An 18,819-nucleotide genomic window follows, 5' to 3' on the forward strand; every position below is an offset into this window, starting at 1 on the left:
ATATAAATCTCTAAATATTTTGGTTTAAAATACTTAATGTTGGTGTGAATGGATTAAAAAAAAAAAAGAAAAAGAGAAACAAAATTATTTTGAGAAAGAGCTATTGCAATTGCCCTTAATTTTTTTGTTGTGTTAGCTACATTATCTCCCAACCTTTTTTGGAGCTGTTATTTAAGTAAAACTTGGTGTTACATTTCCTTTTATTACAAGTGCTATTTATACACGAATTGGAGCAGATCATGATGCAGCAAAGAACTTCTTATACTGCATAGATTGTGCAGCAAAATAGTGCATTATCAGCATTACATGCCTCAGTGAGGAATGTTTGCTGTTTTCAATCTCATCATTATGAGAAGAATTTAATATCTAGATACAAAGATTTTACTGGAAACTTCTGAGCTAGGCTGTTGTCATCTAACTGAAAATGAAAACTTGTTCATGATAATTAGACAAGGGGGATTAATGGAAGACCCACACTATATATACTGTTTAGATGCAACTCCAGAGATCTGCTTTATCAGCTAGAACATGTCTGCGTTCATTTTTGCTTGCTTGGCATGGGACAATCCCAGAAATAATCGGCAATCCATTGCCCTACTGCACTTAAACCCCTTGTCTACAAACATGATGCAAAGTGAAGGGGGTTGAGGTTTCATAAAAATGAAGCACATGGTGTGACAGACCCATCTGTGCCAGCTTTATAAAACAAAAGTGCCCAATTTTATCATCATTGCCTTTTGTTCTGCACAGTGCTATTCACGCGGTGGTTTTATGAATGCTTGCCGGTAGAGTCTGTAAGCCTCGATTTATCTGACTGCTTCCTCTCCTGTGCTGTCTGTTCTCAATTGCACTGCTAGCTTCCCTGCCCCCACGGTTTCCTCTCCTTACCCAGCCCTTCTCCCCAGACAAATCCGAGGTAGAACCTCCTAGCAATTTTCCAAGGTTCTGGGCTCAAAGACTAAACTAATTTGTTTTTGAATTGCAGATCAAACATAAACTGCAAAGAAGCATTTAATCAGTTAGGAGAAGCAAGGGTATGGCTTGTTTAAGTCCCAGAATCCATAAACCTGTAATGATTTTATTATATTGGTGTCAGTTTTCATTATTTTCATGAATGGGTATTCCCTGCTTAATGCACGATATTTGCATCTGATGAACCAACGAGTTTAAACATGGTTTGTTTTAATGCTTTGTGAATTTGCATTCAAATTCATCAGAAGTAATTCTATTTGAAATCACACAGGGCTAAACACAGTGGTTGTAAATCCATTTGAATTGAGATGCCAGAATCAGCCCATTAATCTACAAATCTACAATATAATTTTTGTATGGTTGGTGGGCTTTTGTTCTGTTTTTTTTGTGATGAGGCAGAGGGGATACCAAGTGCGTGTGTGGGAGGGGAAGTGTTCAGGGAGGTTGTGATAAATTGACCAAGGGGGAGTATATCTTTGTTATGGAAACTGGCCTGTGAAAGGAACATATGAAAGGCCAGAGACCATGGTTTGAGCGTGTCTGTCACTGCCACTTGAGGTAGTTGCACGAGGAGAAAGGAAGTCTCTCAGATAAGCAGGTTTCCTAATATATGGGATGATAGCGGTTGTCATCAGCACCTACCATTCGGTCTGCAGAGTATCAATGTTCACCCAGAGCTTGGAGCAGCACTATTGCCTGCATTTAGTATTTTAAGTCCTCTTGCTAAACACTCTGTTAGCTTGGATTTTTCTGTGGTCTCTTGTTAAAAAGGGAATGAATAAATGCAGCAAGGTTTACCTCCGACAGAAACAGGGTAATTTTGGAAGGGGTGGAGGGGGCTATATTATAGCAAACAGTGCTTCATTTCTTGATGGCTGCAGAATAAATCTGTACTTCTTTCAGTGCCCAGAGAATGGCTTTAATTTCTGTGTTCTTAAATAGACTGAATTGTCTGAAATTAAGATGTTTGTTTAAGCTGATAGTTACCAGATTTGAAGGTGTATATATCATTGTCTGAGAGTGCAAAAACGTGTGTGTATGAGAGGCATTACTCTGTGGGAAGAAAGGTTTGTCAACAACATTTTCCCCACTACACTTGCTTCTTAAATGTAACAGTGAAGTTTTTTGATAAAACTTATTTAAAAAACTACAAAACTGTATGGTTATACATAATGTACTTTAGCCTTTTAAAAGGAACGTCTTTATTCATTTATTTGAATAGGTGACGATTCAAAATGGAATTCAGCTGATACTTTTGAATGTGTTCATACAGTCATTTTGCTTAGTTAGAATCAGGCTGAAATCAGTCTGAGAGAAGTATATTTGGCTGGGGGCAAAAGTGATTTTTAGCTACTTTGTGACCGCCTTCTTCTGGGAACAAGCAGTGCTGGTTTGGCCCTTGTAAAGCAGAAATTAAAGAGTCTGAGTCCCTGTTTTGAATATGTCATAGACTGGGGCTAACTGAGGGTCCAACTTAGAAAAGCATTTAAGCCTATGCTTAGCATTAGCTATATTCTTAATTCCCAAAAGCCTAACTATAGGCCCCTTCTTATGCACTTGCAAGAATCGTGATGATCGGGAAGTCTACCATCTGACATCTGTGAAATGAGCTGGTAGACTTGAGTCTTTTTCATAATGAACCAGTTTCCATCTCATAAAATTCTGTAATTGTAGATGGTATCAGTGGACACCTATGACAATCTCAGCAGAGATTGCAGCCCGGCATGCCTCATTATAGGATACATGGACACTGAATTCCTCTCTGCTCATGAACATGGGGTTGATTCATTGACAGGGCATTATCAGGAAAATTGCGATGATGTGACTAGTGCTTCACTGTGGGTAAATGGAGTACCTCAACTCTTGGAGTTGACAATAGGCTCGTCTAAGAAATGATAATGCTGTGATTAAGACATAAAGCTGGGACTCAATGCACCTGGGAATTCCTGTGTGACCCTGGCAAAACACTTTTTGTTGTTTTTCACTTCTCTGCCTGAAAAGTTAGAATAATGCTTTTTCATTTTATGGTATTATTTAGTGATAAATGTATTACTAATTGTGAGCAATTCAGGAGATACAGTTTGAGGCATATGGTTAGATAAATGCCACTAGATTTTAAATGCATTCTGTTTGGTTTGCGTTTGCGTGTGCTTGTGCCTAGCACTAGTGGAAAGCAGGCCAATTTTATTTTGCTTCCTAATTCTGCATTGAGGAAATTAGCTTTAGGCACACAGACCTAAAAATCTTGCATAAAATTCACTCTATTGTGAAAGAGCCCCTAAAAAATAACATGTGGAAGAAGAAATACATTAATTTTGGACTTCCATTAGTTTGTTCTTTTAGACACTGATACAATTTTTTTTCTGTCTGTGTACATTTTAATATGTATATTTTCTTTTTATAAAGAAAATAGTATCATTCAAATAGCTTTAGAGTCTTCTTATTTCAGTAGAAGCACCTGAATAATGTTTTAAGTGTACTTGGAGACACACTGAAAGAAATGGTGAACCTCAACGGGTTTTGGAGCACCAGAATATATACCAAAAGATATAGCTATGAAATCTCCAAGTAAACCCTACCTGGGACTCGTAGCAGCTATTTCCACCTGTGATGCCATGGGCTGCTCAGAAGCTCTTTAATCTGCACATCTTTGAAATGACAGACCACAATGAGTCCTCCTGTGCATTTTGTCTGTTATGTGCCAGAAGTTAGGAAACTGTTAGTTCACTAAACTACAGTAGCTGGGAAAAGAGTAAGAAGTATTAAAAAAAATGGTAGCTGAAATAAGAACCCTTTAACATAAGTGTCAGCAGGAACTGTTAGTTTCTCAGTGTTTTTGAAAATCAGATCTTCCAGGTATCTAGCTCCAGGCTTCTGTGTTTTTTTTGGTGGGGGTGTTATCTGGTCTCTGTCTTGTCGCGTATTACGAGCTTCACCGCTTTCACAAAAATGATCATAACGTGCTCTGAAATTTTGTCTACTGCACTGAAAAATGTGAACTAAGTTCCAGCAATAGTAAAAGTGCTTGGGGTCCACTTATGTTACCACTAACGATGCTGTAGCAGGTCCTATGGAACAGCAGAATAAGAAGTGCATTCACTGCACTGTGTCATGCTACAGACAAGTATACTAGGAACCATGGTGTTTTTAAACCACTTGGCATCATTTAATTAACATGCTTTAAGCATTATGTGGCTTCAGTTGTAGACAAATATATATAATAAATCTTTGAACAAGTGCTATCAGAAGTAAGAGCTAAGTGGCATTTAAAATATATCAGAAAAATGTGATCACTAATAATTTTTAAAATAGTCCCTCTTTTTCTAGTCTAAATTGGGTCTCAGGAAGGAAAAAATAAGAAGAGCTAACAAAATGACCTGACAGAGTGGCAGTGTTTGTTTACTATTCCATATTTGAATGGGATTCATGCTTCATCTGATTGACAGTCATTGCAAATTCTTTGGCTTTTTAAGACTTAAGGCGCCACGGTCTTGGGTGAACTGTAGTTCAGAATGGAGTTGTTTACAAAAGTTAACTAAGTAGTTACTGCAGAATTGCATGCTATGTTTCACTGAACTGTTTGGAAATGGTATGTATTTGCAGTACAAATGGTGATGAATCAAGTTAAATCATATTCTAACTACTGTGCAGTCAATTTATTCCATCTGGGAGCTTCGTCACCCTGGCACCTGGAAGTGGACGAGATAGCTGAATTGGCTTTCCATTACTCACCATGTCCAAACGTCTTCCCGCAGTATGGCATGAATGTTCTAGTGTTTCATCAAAATCAGATTATGCTGATCCAAAAGCGACAAAAATTTTCCTCCCTCTTCAGCATTTGCAGAAGATGTAGCCAGAATATGTGCACTTAAACCTTCAATATTTCCATGCAAGTCAGCCTTCTAATCATTCTTGTTTCACTATTCTGAATATTCCTTAGTCAAGATCTCTCCCCTAGCGAGGTCAAGACGTAATTCAGTTGTATCTGTACCAGAACAATGTGCAGCAGACGTGCCTTTGAATGTGCAATTAAAAATTGCTTTGGCCTGTTTTATTTTCCTGTTTTACATTTTCATAAACTCATGTAATTTGATGAACACTGTCATTCTTTAAATTTCTTCAGCGTTACAGTTCTCAAGGGACTTCTCTCTCATTGAATGTCATTTTTGCATATTTACTTTCTCCACAAGTGCAAGTATGCAGTACCACAAGTTGAGTCTTGCATTGTTATTTTTGTATTTACTTACGTTACATCCTGTTTTTCTTTGTAGTGATGTTAACACTTCCTCCCCATTCAGTATTAACTCCGTGTGCCGTCTAAAAGCTGTTGATTTCTACCTCTAGCTAACCAACAATTTAGGTAGTTTTGTCGACAGAGTAGTATGAAAATTACTCAGATCTTGAAAGCACAACTTTGCAGCTGAGCAGATGCAACTCGAGTAAGGAGCTTCTGAGCACTTAGGCAGAGCTGCAGTGCAACTGTTCGCTTCGCACTTCCCGTGCAGCTGTGGTGCACGCACCATCTTAGCCATTCCTGCGTCAGTAGTGCTCAGCGATGGCTCAGAAAGCACCACCTTTGGTGTCTTCTGTCTTGTTTCATCTACGTACAGCCCTAGTGCCTTCTAACACTGGAAGTGGAAGACAGCTCATTTAAGTACTACTGTATCAGTAGCACTGGAAATATACTTCTCTCAGCAGAAGGGTCAATTATATGAACAGCTCTTCCTTTGAAGATATGCTGGAAACATGCTGCTTCCATCCTTCACCAGAGGTGAATCGTGAAAAGAAGACTTTGTCACAAAATTAACCCTTGAAAGTGGTATAAGAGAGTTACCCGTCTCTCCAGCCTCTACTTCCCATCCCACCTCCCAGAACCAGCACGTACCCTGCTTCACGCTTCCTAAGTAATCCTAGCGTTGCTGCTGAGCCTGTGACACTCTGCGCTGAAAAATCAGCATCTTTTCCAATGATCATCATTTTAGGCGTGATAAGCCTTGATGCTGTCAGTGCCTCGGGAGGAGTGAGGGGCGGCCAGCAGAGGGGGAAGGCCTCTGCATTGTAAGTGGATCACCTATAACCAGCCCTATTCCCTCCAGTTGGATCCCTTGCACTGAGCCTGACTTTTGAGGTGGGAAATCTGATGTCAGAAGCTCAGGAACCACATTCATAATTAATTCACCTTTGTCTCATGCCATGTACCAGTCTGGGGACAGCTGTACTGGTGGTTGATCCTGTGTTGTGGTTACACACGTAAGGCTGAAGCATCTAATCGGTTGTTTTTTCAAAACACAGATTGGCATGACCTACAGCTTTCAGACTAAATGATCATGCTCCTTTCCAGCTGTAGATCTACTGGAAAAATATATAAATATTATTAGCCACTGGCTTTACATTTGATGCTATAAAAGCAAAGAAATAGATCTTTCTCCACTGAAAACCTGTGCAAGTTAAAACCGTAAAACCCCCTTCCCTTGTTTTCCTCTGAAACTGGTTGTAATGCTCTCTTCCTCTCACTGTACCAGCCTCTACCGTTCAACCAGATGTATGTCACTCCTCTGGGTTTCTTTCCTATATTCCCGAGCAGGTGAGAGACAAAAAGGAAAACATCAACTGTATGTCAGTGTCCAGATAAAAAGCTAAAAAATTAAGTTACGAAGCTCACCCTTTTTAGCAAAATTAACTAATCTCATATTGGCCCAGCATAGCTCCTTCTTCCTGACAGTTTATTACTTCTAATCATATGAATTAGGGCTCATTCCAGTACGATTTTGATGAAGTCCACAAAAGAGAATATACTCATCTCCTCCGATGCTTTAGATACTGAAACAGAAATATTTTTTTTCTGGTAAGATAGCCCATTAATTGCTTCACTTATTAGATAAGTGTTAGCTTTTGACATAACCCATCCCGTAGACTCCTGACAACTTGCATGCTGAGAAGTCCTGTCCTTGAAGTTACTACAGTGCACAATGATCAGAACTTACGGCTGTTGTTTTGTTAGCATTTACTAGCAACGTCTTGGCAGAGGGTGACCTCTAGTACTGTCTCTAAACATTTTCAATTTACAGACTCAAGAATTTTTGCTGTCTTCGCCTCTCATTCTTTTGAAGAGGTCAGCCCTTTAAGAATTTGCCACGAGAAAGAAGTTCAAAACACCCCATATACTTAAACAGCTTAATAAGAATATAGCCACAATGAACACACAACATACAATTCATTTTAATATTTATAGAAGAAATTTACATTGTTTTAAGTGTACACAAGCAGCTGCTGTCATTTGGCTATGAGCAGATGTTAGACCTCCGAAAGCTTCCCTGATAATTAAAATACTAACAGTTAGTGTTTTACCCCAGCTGCAGGTTCTGTTTACTGTAAATTTGATTTTAATGGTGCCTCTGTGCAGTTATTGAATAGAGGTTTGTTTTCTACTATAGATACAAAAGCGTCTGCAATGAAGACAAATGGTTATTTCCCATAATTTACTCTGGAAAGATATGAATGTACACTGTAACATAGTTGAATTTATAAATGAAATACAGATACGACTATCACATTGGAAACGGTAGTTTCTGCTGTCTTAACTAACAAAAAGAACTAGGGAAACTTACTATTTCTAGTTATTCCCAAGCATTCCCCCTAAAAACTGCTGTGCTTTTCAAACGGGTTGAGACGTGCCCTCGAGCAAAGAACAGGTGCTCCTTTTTACTGAATGGGTGCATAAATCAGAATTAATAAATACAGGAAATCACAATACTTGTATTTGATAGGTATGCAGAAGAATATAATTTCTGCTTGATCATTTAATAACATGGTATTTTATTTTAGGTATCCCTTACAAGTGTCTTTTCTCTTTAGTGCATATATGTACATCAAACGTTAGGGAAGGCTAGCCACTTTCAGAATTGTTAATCCCAAGGGCCTGATTATGCAAACACAATGCATAATGCGAGCTACCATGTTTAGTCCCTTTGAGACTATTGAGGCTAACTATGGCGGTAAGCAGTACTCTTGATAAATAAATGTTTCTAAGACCAGGATCTAAATGTATATATTCTTGAAAAACAAAACCTCTTGCTGAGCGAATAATGACAAAAAGGTTTTTTTGCTTTTTTTGACAAAACAGTTACTGTCTGGGACTAGACCTATTTCAGAAATCCAGATCATTTTCCTTATGAGCAGAGCTTGTGGGGTTTTTTTTCCCCCTGATTTTCTCGTATTAGCGTGCATATTATTTTTCGTATTATCTTATATGTTCTGTCTGCCTTGGAAACAGAATTCTCTGGTTTGACCAAGCACAAACGGTACCTCTTAAAATTGGGATTCTGATTTAGAAGTGCCAAAAATGAACTTTCCAGTTGCACTGCAGGGGCTGACACAGCGAAAGTGCATCCGCGTAGCATCAATGTCAGTTGTTCCCAAACTGAGGGTCAGAGTAGCCTTTGAAGCTGGACTGCCAAAAAACGTCCAGGCTGGCTATCCTCATCTCCAGCTGCTAAATTGCACTGGAAGAGCTAGCTAAAATACTCCAAATACGTTCCTAACGCTGCTTGCCCATATTGGTAATTGCTGTATATGCCACAGTGAAGTTTTTGCTCACGTGTAGGAGTTGAGAAGACAAGCCTGCATGGTGGCAAGCAGGTAAAGAGGAAAAGTAGCCTACAAGAGAATCGGTTACTGTGCAGGTTAGGCAGTCGTAAAATCTGCACGTTAACGCTGTACATGTTTGCCATGATCAGTGGGAGTTTCGGTATGTATATTTTTTATTTGCATAGCTTCTGTAACAGTGGGCTCTATACTGTTCATTTTTGACCTTCAGTGCAGGAAAAGAGAAACTGAAATTTTTCACAGAGAAGGCCTTTTCCCAAAGGTTAATTGGACACTGGAGGGAAACTAAACCAAACCAGACAAACTGCCTAAAGACCCTAACTGAATGGCTCAGCTATTTATTTTGGTGGTTGTTTTTTCTTTTGTTTCTTTTTGTTGCTGTTGTCATAGCCCTCTAAGTTGTGGGAGGTAAAAATAACAAGCAGGAAATTTCAGTCTGTTTTTCAAAAGAAAAAAAAAAACTACAAAAATATTTCCTTTTACATTTTAAGGAAGCTAAAAGGACATCTGCTGCTTTGTCTAAGATACCTGAAAGGTTAAAACTTCATCCTTTATTCCAGCAATTCTTAGAAGACCTTGAAGTTTCTAAACATGATTGAGTGGTTAAGGACAAAGCTAGAAGCCAAGGACGTTTTGAGTTTCAGCACTGAAACATGACATTACTGGATTTTTAAGTATAAAATGAGCTACGAACATTATTTGGGAATTGTTTTTGTTGTTTAATTTTTTTTTTAGAGTAATAATATACTGAAAGGAAAAAAACCTTGCTGCACTGGTATCTCTTGAGATTTACGTACTTTGTGTCAATGGTGGATCTTTTTTGTCTCTTAGGGAGCTGGTTAAGTCCCCTATAGGTATATTTATTTGTACTGCTTTACAAATATTTGCTGCCTTTGTGGACGTAATAGTTCTGACAGAGCCATTTTGGGTTGCTGATTTATTTCACTTCTTGGTTTGACCCATTCTATCTTCTTTCCTTCAGCAGAAGACATGAATGAGCCTTCACAACCTCTTACTTAGTAGCTTAACTATCTGGTTTAAAAAATGCTGGCCCATGCATTGCTTGCACATAAAAACCTTACAAATGAGAAAGAATAGTTTTTACTATGGTTAAGGAACAGAGATCTGAAAAATGTGGCTTATTATTATGGCCTCTGAAAATCAAGGAAATCCCAAAGTTATGACATTATGCCACAGCTCTTAGACTTCACTTAATTAATTAGAGATCATTACAAAAATAATTTAAAAAAAAAGGAAAGAAAAAAGAGCAGAAACTCGGAGCTTGATCAAGGCCTAAATTATTTCTTTATAAATTTGAATGGTGGATTTACCATACCATTCAAAATATTATATTGCCATGTAGACAATAACTTTTAAAATAAAAAAATCAGTTGCTCCTTCAAGTGATGCCCAATATAAGTTGAATTTTCTATATCTTTTAAATTCCTTGAAGGTTGTGTTTAATTGAAGGAAAATATGTTTCTTTGCATTCGCATTATTTAATATTCAACGCATTTTAGTAGATACCAAATATTCGTATGTGTCAATAAATAACATACCTAATCACCAAAGTATGAAAAATTAAGTGTTGCTGAATAAGGTGCTATAAATCAGGCCTCCTAGAACTTTTGCAGAAAAGGAAAAATAGCTGGTTTAAGCTTGCTGTGTAAATGCAGATCATTTCCGTCATCGTAATAGATTTTTTCATTTATGACTTACTGCTTTGTCCTAAAGGTGCTCCTTGTGAAGGATGTCCTCAGCCTAGCCTCACCATGCACAACCGCTTGCTACAACTTTTGGGGAAGGGTTAGAATTCTAAAGAGGCTGCTGGCTGAGAGCAAAGTGGTGCTTTACATATAATATTAGCCCAGACTTTCCTAACGCATTACGCATTTCTTTCTGAGACAAGTCTCCTTAATGCCATCTTTATCTGCTACACGATGCATGAAATCTACTTTCTGTTTTAGAACTGCTGCTGACCCCCGACCCCACGAGTGGCGCCACAATGTGACCTTTCTATTGTCATCAGCTTTCATTCTCCTGAAAATTCTATGAATTTTTATTACAAGTTTTTTTTTAAACCAAGCTGAGGCTTCAACAAATTACTTGACACAGATGAGATGAAGTTGTTGAAGTAGTGTTAGATAAGTTTTACAGCCAGCATGTGTGCTGCTGAACAGTACAAAGCCAGTGTCCTACAATGTCATACACCAGTAACTGCTGAGCCTACTATTGGATAAATACATCATTTTATGGAACATTGATTGTTCTATAAACCCAATGGAGTATTATGCTCTATGATCAAACCATTTAGATTGTGTGTAGAGCACAGAAAATGCCATATTCAGGATGGTACTAAAAGTGCCATTTGTGTATTTTATGGATGTCATTACGGGGGAAACTTCTCTCTGTAGGCCCTGTTTACTGCAAAATTTTTTAGTCTGTAATGACATTTTTCATTCACAACGTATGCCTTCAAGAGAGGGGGCCCTTGTTTTATTTGTTTCATTCGAGTTTACTGCACAAATCCTGTACATTTTAATTAAATGTAAGCTTAACAACAGAATAAGGTATTTATTCTGTGGGGAACAAATGATGACAGTAACAAAAGAATAAAACAGACACACAAAAGAAAGTCAGGTATTGAGTAAAAGAGAGGGAAAAAGGTACTAAGCCCTATTTGTAGTTTCCCAGAAGCACATTAAACATCAAAGCATTTCTTTTAGCCCTATTTCAGGAGTTTGTGGTCTCTGAGAATTAAAATAACCTGAGAATACGGTTTTAATGTCTAAAAAATCCTGACATTTTCAAATAAAAAACTAACAGTTGCTCAGGACTCCAACTGATAAATAATGGCTCTGCTGAAATGACAGACTTCTTGGAAAGAAACCAATTCTGTGATCATTGCACCCCTAGATATGAAACACCTCTTTACAAATTGTCTGAATATGAGCTCTCGTATCATTATATTTTGTCATTTTAATGCCTATTTGTGTATCTTTTTAATTTGCAATGACATGCAATCAGCAACAAGTCCACTTTTCCTAATATTAATGTGGGCTTGTATTGCAGCTTATGTTTGCCATGTCAGCCAACACTTACCCCTTCTCTTTACCCGTTTTTAAGAGGGGGCGAGAGGCAGGCTGGATTTAGTAGGACAACGTGATTTGTTGCTACATACAGTCCAATAATGTGACATGTTCCTTAAATACATAAAAATTCCTACAAATGTTGTGTTGGATAGCAGTGCTCCATTATAGAAATGCACTGTTCCAAAGTCGAAATAGCAGCTAAGCCTCAAAATATGTTGTTTTCTAAATATCTTCCCTACTTGGCTTTTCACTGTTAAAACAAAAGAAAACCAGTAAAATCTGCAATTCATATTTACCATGAAAAATCACTAAAATTGAAGTTGATGCTCCCAGTAAATTCTTGGTCGTAGTCCAGTTAAAATTTAAAGTTACAGTAGATTCACATTAGTTTAAATGACACTTGAACTTCTACACAGCTCAACATTAATTCATTATAGTTGAAATGGAAGAATCTTCAGTGGGTGAATCTTTTACAATCTGATTGAGGCTGTTACATTTTATAGGAGCCATTTTTCAAAGCAGTACTGACAGCACTCGAAGTTATTAAATTGCTGAATCAAAAGATGGACCTGCAATCGCATTTATGAACTGTGATGGAATAGCTGGGGTTGCACTGAGCTGAGGTTAAGATGTTGGTGTAGTTAAGCTTCATCACACCCCTTAGTGACAGCAGTATTTACCCACGTAGTTTACTTTAATGGTCAGGAAGTGGCTTAACTCACCTCTGGATTCAAATAGATTAAGTAAGCAGTCAGAATGGCATAATTATCAGTGCTGCGAGGGATTCACCGGATAGCTCTTCACCCAGGAGACTTCCCATTCAATTGCACAGTAAAGACTGGAGTTGCATAGATTCACGGGCACAGCGTTTGTTTGAGGAGATGAAAACAGGATGAATTTCCTTTTTCTTTCCCTTCCCTAGATCGGAGCTTCTCCTCAATGCAGTGATGCTGTGGCCCGTACATAAATTATCATGATCTTAGGGGAAAGATGTCATGATTTTGCTGTGCGCCTGTGAAAATTATGATCGTAGAGTTATTTTGATTTTGAAATCCAGTGGAAAATGCATGATTTGTAGAGTTATTTTGATTTTGTGCCACATCACTGCCAGGCTCCTCTTTTATCATGTCAACAAAGCAAGATTCCTGAGAGAATTAATTACTTCTACTCTATTATAAAATGTGGAGGAGCTAAGATAATTGTCATTTTATGTTGATTTCCCCTTCCTATTTTTCTGCTCTTTGGGGGGTCTTGTGAATGTCAGTGCCTACAGAGAGCACAGGAAAAGTGGGGATAAGAACCAGTCGTACCACAGTAAGCTTCCTTCTCACTTATGCCTGACAAAATGTACTTCAATTGCATGTGCCAGATTTATCACACAGCATCACTTGGAAACACTCTAATGGTTTAAATTGTTAATTTTCTTTTCCAAAGATAACCTGCCTTGCAAACTAAGATGGAGAAAGTTGTATAACATCAGTTTAGACTTGTGAAGGTGATTTGCAGCCTTTCAGCTTAACAAAATTACTTCTCGTGCTTCACAGTACAGTTCTCCACCAGAAGCTTTGTAATAGAAGAAAAGATAGATAGATAGATAGATAGATAGATAGATAGATAGATAGATAGATAGATGCCAGCAAGAGCTCAGTCTTTTAAGCATTGGTGTTATCTTGGAATATTAGCGTGATATGCACCTTAGCATATCAAGTTGCTAGATGGTGCAAGATGCCAAGTACTCAGTCTCGGAGTAACACAGCTCCTAAGTGTGAACTTACCTTTAAGCAAATAAGTCTCTGGTTTTTACAGCCCAGTTTAGTTCTCTGTGGGATCAGGGCCTGACAGTGCTATGCTTTGGGTGAAAGAGCCCCCTTAGACCAGCTTTAGTATAATTTTCTTGGCCTCTTGAGTTCAACGGAGCATGTTGTTCACTAGAAGTGTCTTGGTGACTTGGAAAGTACAGTGCTAGCCTGGAAGTTGGCTGTAAGAGTCATTTTTTTTTTCTTCCTTGTTTTATCCCAAACAAGCAATGGCATATCTATGTGTGTTAGTGATAAGATGCTACACCTGTTATTCCAGAGGTGTGATTTCAGTTTGTGTAGGTGAACTTAAACTAGAGCGTGGGTGTGAGTAGTCTCAGCAGCATGGACTTAATCAGCCTCCCCAAGGCCCATCTGGCATTAGACCCTCACCTTGTTCTCAGTGTCTGGGACCCACTCTTCTCTCTGTGTGCACTGGTTGTGGCCCAAAGGTCGCTTCCCCGCACCTGCAGGAGCTGCGGGGGTGCCTCAGGATGGCACTGCCACAGGGAGACAGCGAGTGCTAGAGCTGTTCTGCCACGGACATCCACAAAGCTGGTCACAGGGTGCTCTCAGTTATGTCTGCCCAAAAATGCCGAAGGCAACCCTGAGGCCATGCTTCGAGGATGGTGGGCTTGATTTTGTGCAGCTGTGGGCACAATGTGCTTTGCTGAAGCTTCATTGTTAGTGATGAGAACTGAGAAGGAAACTTTCAATGACCCAAAACCAGAGCGAGTGGCAGAGCAAGCAGTTGGAATGTGGAGGTTACAAGTATTTTAATTTGTTAATTGATTTCATGTAGAAATAATTAAGAAGTGTAATTGAGGTTTCTCTGGATGATATTTTATAGAATATCCTGCTTAGGGTAAGAAAACTACCGAGTGTTTTCTCCAGGTAACTAGGCTAGTGACTGAGTCAGTCAGGTGTGCTGGAGAAGATGCTAGGTGGGAAATGAAGGGGAAGACAATGGCATCAAAATGACAGCATGGCAATTACCTCACCAACAAAAGCAGGGTATTAAGAAGATCAGCCACAGTTTTTCACACCCAGATATGTTTAATGTAATATACGATCCTAAAATTCATTACTGAATGTGGTGGGTTGACCCTGGCTGGACGCCAAGTGCCCACCAAAGCCTCTCTATCACTCCCCCTCCTCAGCTGGACAGGGGAGAGAAAATATAAAGAAAGGCTCGCGGGTCGAGATAAGGACAGGGAGAGATCACTCACCAATTACTGTCACGGGCAAAACAGACTCGACTTGGGGAAATCAGTTTAATTTATTACCAATCAAATCAGAGTAGGATAATGAGAAATAAAACCGAATCTTAAAACACCGTCCCCCACCCCTCCTTCTTCCCAGGATCAACTTCACTCCTGATTTTCTCTACCTCCTCCCCCCAAGCCGCGTAGGGGGATGGGGAATGGGGGTTGCGGTCAGTTCATCACACGTTGTCTCTGCCGCTCCTTCCTCCTCACACTCTTCCCTTGCTCCAACGTGGGGTCCCTCCCACGGGAGATTGTTCTCCACAAACTTCTCCAACGTGAGCCCTTCCCACGGGCTGCAGTTCTTCACGAACTGCTCCAGCGTGGGTCCCTTCCATGGGGTGCAGTCCTTCAGGAACAGACTGCTCCAGTGTGGGTCCCCCGCGGGGTCCCAAGTCCTGCCAGCAAACCTGCTCCAGCGTGGGCTCCTCTCTCCACGGGTCCTGCCAGGAGCCTGCTCCAGCGTGGGCTTCCCATGGGGTCACAGCCTCCTTCGGGCACATCCACCTGCTCTGGCGTGGGGTCCTCCACGGGCTGCAGGTGGATATCTGCTCCACCGTTAACCTCCATGGGCTGCAGGGGGACAGCCTGCCTCACCATGGTCTTCACCATGGGCTGCAGGGAAATCTCTGCTCCGGCGCCTGGAGCACCTCCTGCCCCTCCTTCTTCACTGACCGTGGTGTCTGCAGAGTTGTTCCTCTTACATATTCTCACTCCTCTCTCACGGCTGCTGTTGCGCAGCAGTTTTTTCCCCTTCTTAAACATGTTATCACAGAGGCGCTACCACCGTCACTGATGGGCTCAGCCTTGGCTAGCAGCAGGTCCATCTTGGAGCCGGCTGGCATTGGCTCTATCGGACAGAGGAGAAGCTTCTAGCATCGCCTCACAGAAGCCACCCCTGTAGCCCCCCCCACTACCAAAACCTTGCCACGCAACCCCAATACACTGAAGTACTGAAATATCACCGATAGGATCTTCTGTAAAAGATGTGTTAATGGCTTTTAACTGTATACTGTATTTATCTGGGCTTTTTTATACAGCATATTTTAAAGAACACATTTAAATTGTTAATAGGCTGCAGAATTGTTAAACTCAGCAATTATTTCAACCTGTAAATATGTTATTTGGAAAACATGCAAATTGTTTTTGTTCACTTGCTCATTTTATCTGTGTTTTCTGCCAGTGAAATCTAAAAATTGTCAAGGAATTTTTTTCCATTTAAGCTACAATTTGTTAAAGTAATGAACTGATATTTGCCATGATACCATGTTAACAGCATATTTTATCTTGTAGGCATTGTGTCCAAGTCCTATGAGTGCCGACTGAAGGGGCAAGGAGCAACCTTTGTGGAAACTACGAGTCCTTTTACTGCAGCAGCACTGGGAGAGGTTTCTCCAGTTAAAGAGAAGGTCTTTCGGGGCAGTAGAAGACAGCCACAGTCACCTGAAGAAGTTCAGCAAGTTATTATTATTCAAGGATACGATCGAGACTTTGCAATTGATGCCTCTGTGGAAGAAACAGCAGCGGCTACCCTTCAGACTCTAGCAATGGCTGGTCAGATGGCGAGGGTGGTCCATATTACAGAAGACGGGCAAGTCATAGCTACAAATCAAAATGGCTCACACGTGAGTAGTATGGTTCCAGGGCAGATACTTACCGAGCAGTTAGCAGATGGTGCAACACAGGTGGTAGTGGTTGAAGGAACAGGAACTGATATGGAGGAGGCCGTTCGAATAGATGCAGTTCCTGACTCCAGTAGCACTGTACTGCAGCAGATAATGCGACAAGAAGTTTTAGATGCTTCTGAAGCTACAGTCCATCCTCCAGACTCCTCCTCAGCATTAGATGCCCTGCTTTGTGCTGTGACAGAGCTGGGTGAAGTGGAAAACAAATCTGGACTCCTTGACAGATGCAGGTCTAGTCACAAAGATTTCTTGCAAATGCCAAACCCAGAGACGGCCAGCATTCCCAGTGATGCAGAGGGACAAGAAATACAAATGTTCCATGAAGTTCGAGAGACTCAGGAAGACACCAAACCTATGGAAGTAGTGACGCGGGTCATGCACCCATCGGCTATAATTGCATCTCAGGAGAGAGCTCAGGCTGCCTTCAAGAAAATGGTCCAAGGAGTATTACAGTTTGCTGTATGTGATACGGCTGCAGCCAACCAGCTGATGAAAGAAGGTGTCACTCAGGTCATTGTAAATGAGGAAGGGACTGTGCATATGGTAGCTAGAGAAGGCTCTCAGATAATTATGCAGGAAGCTGGTAGCCATGCGCTCAGTGTCCAAAGTGAGCACATGGATTTAGTTGAGTCGGATGGGGAAATATCACAGATTATTGTCACAGAAGAAATAGCTCAAGCCATGGTTCAGGGTTCTGATGGCGACTTCTCTGAAGGTGCAACCCACTACATCGTCACAGAATTGCCACCAGACATGCAGGATGAGCCTGGTGTGTACTCGCATGCTGTGATAGAGACAGCTGGGTCTCAAGAGATTTTGCAGGCTGGTACTGCTATAAAAGCAGAAGCTGTATCCCCTGATAGAGCAGGAGAACAGTTAACAAGCATGGTCATTTATACAGAGGGTGGCTCGCAGGTAATTCAAGGCCAGACAGATGATAATGAAGTACAAGAAGCATGAAGAGCTTCATCTCCTAGGCTTGATGCAGGGCAAAGCTGGAAATTACCAGATCCATGGAGGCACTGTATTCCTGCAACATTTTCTGTAAAACCTTCTCAGTACAACATCCTCCTAGCCAGGTAACAAATACGCACCCTGCGGGAGGTGAAGGTCAGCTACTAGGAGGTGTTCACTGAAAAGGATAGTACAATCTTGTTACAATAGCTCTAAGAATTATTATATGGGATTATTATAAAACAAGCGTATTAGGCTACAAAAGAGGATACCCCCCCCCCAAGTAGGTATTGTTCTGTTCACTGCTTGCTTTGTTGTTTGTTTTTTTTTTTTAATGTTGTTTTATCTCAGGGTAATTCCCTGCCCTCTGTCATTTTTGTCTAACATAATCACAGGAGTAAAATAATTCCACTTACATGTACATTTTGTGAACAGATAAATAAGCAAAAAATACAAAACCCACAATAACAAGGTGAACAGGTAAGCTTACGTACTGTAATCGGTGCCCTTCATTTTAAAGAAGAACAGGTGGCATTTTGCTTTCTAGAATCTTACTTTAAAATATCCCTGGCTAAAAATGTCATCAAAAGAAGTATTTTTTGCATCTAAAATCAAATTTTTCACAGTAGCTTACTCTTTCATGGTATCACATAGGGCTTTCCCTAAAGAAGAGCTCAAAGAAGCTACGCTGCAGAAAATTCTTGATTATACATATTCAGGAAGAAGAACTTGATGTGTGTAACTTCCACTTAATTTTAGATGAGACTCCTACATAAGAAATGTGCATTTTTTGAAAAAAATTGTCACTGTCAGTGTTTTGCTTTTCTTATAAATAGTGCTTCATATAAATACCATTTTGCAGTTCATTTTGTGAGCGACTTCTGAAATGTTATGGGGGGTTTTAAAGAAAATTCTGACATTGACATTAACAAGTAGAAAAAAAAAGGTGACCTTGTATTTCTTGCTTAGTCCAGAATGTCAGTTATTTACTTGTGGATATACTGCAATTGTTCAATGCAAGTTCATATTGAAAAGATTTGTTCCATGATACAACTGCTTTTGTTTCTTTAAAAAAATTGTAAAATATAAACTGGCAAGGTTTGGGGATTATTTTTTTTTGTCTTTCAAATAAAATGTTAGCATTAAAATGAAGCATCATGATTTTTAATATTAAGCAATAAACAGAACTGGCATTCAGCAGGAGCAAACGAATGCTATCTGTTATGTCTGTGCATTTTCTCTTTTCCTTTCTCTAGCTCGCTAGATAGATAAAGATAAAAGAATCTAATTTCTGAAGTGTGCCTCATGCATGCTTAATATAATTGTGTAAGTGTTTAGGGTATAAGCCATGCTGACTCTAGAGATAACTGGGTTTCCTATCATGTTTAATATCTTAAAATTACCAACTGTAAGAAAGTTGGGGTGAGGTAAAACAATAGTTCCTTCCTGA

At 39.8% G+C, this 18,819-nt stretch overlaps 1 protein-coding gene across 2 annotated transcripts in view; it reads left to right on the forward strand.

Annotated features, from left to right (window-relative positions):
- Positions 1-18,517, forward strand: part of ZNF407 (zinc finger protein 407) — a 350,620-nt gene extending 332,103 nt beyond the window's left edge. For both annotated transcript variants that reach the window (XM_076330088.1, XM_076330089.1), the window contains exon 9: positions 16,024-18,517. In XM_076330088.1, the coding sequence (XP_076186203.1) occupies positions 16,024-17,375 (1,352 nt within the window). In that variant the 3' untranslated portion in view covers positions 17,376-18,517. The remainder of the gene's footprint in view (positions 1-16,023) is intronic.
- Positions 18,518-18,819: the final 302 nt, after the last annotated feature.

This window comes from Aptenodytes patagonicus, chromosome 2, assembly GCF_965638725.1.
Source record: "Aptenodytes patagonicus chromosome 2, bAptPat1.pri.cur, whole genome shotgun sequence".
Classification (NCBI taxonomy): Eukaryota; Metazoa; Chordata; class Aves; order Sphenisciformes; family Spheniscidae; genus Aptenodytes; species Aptenodytes patagonicus.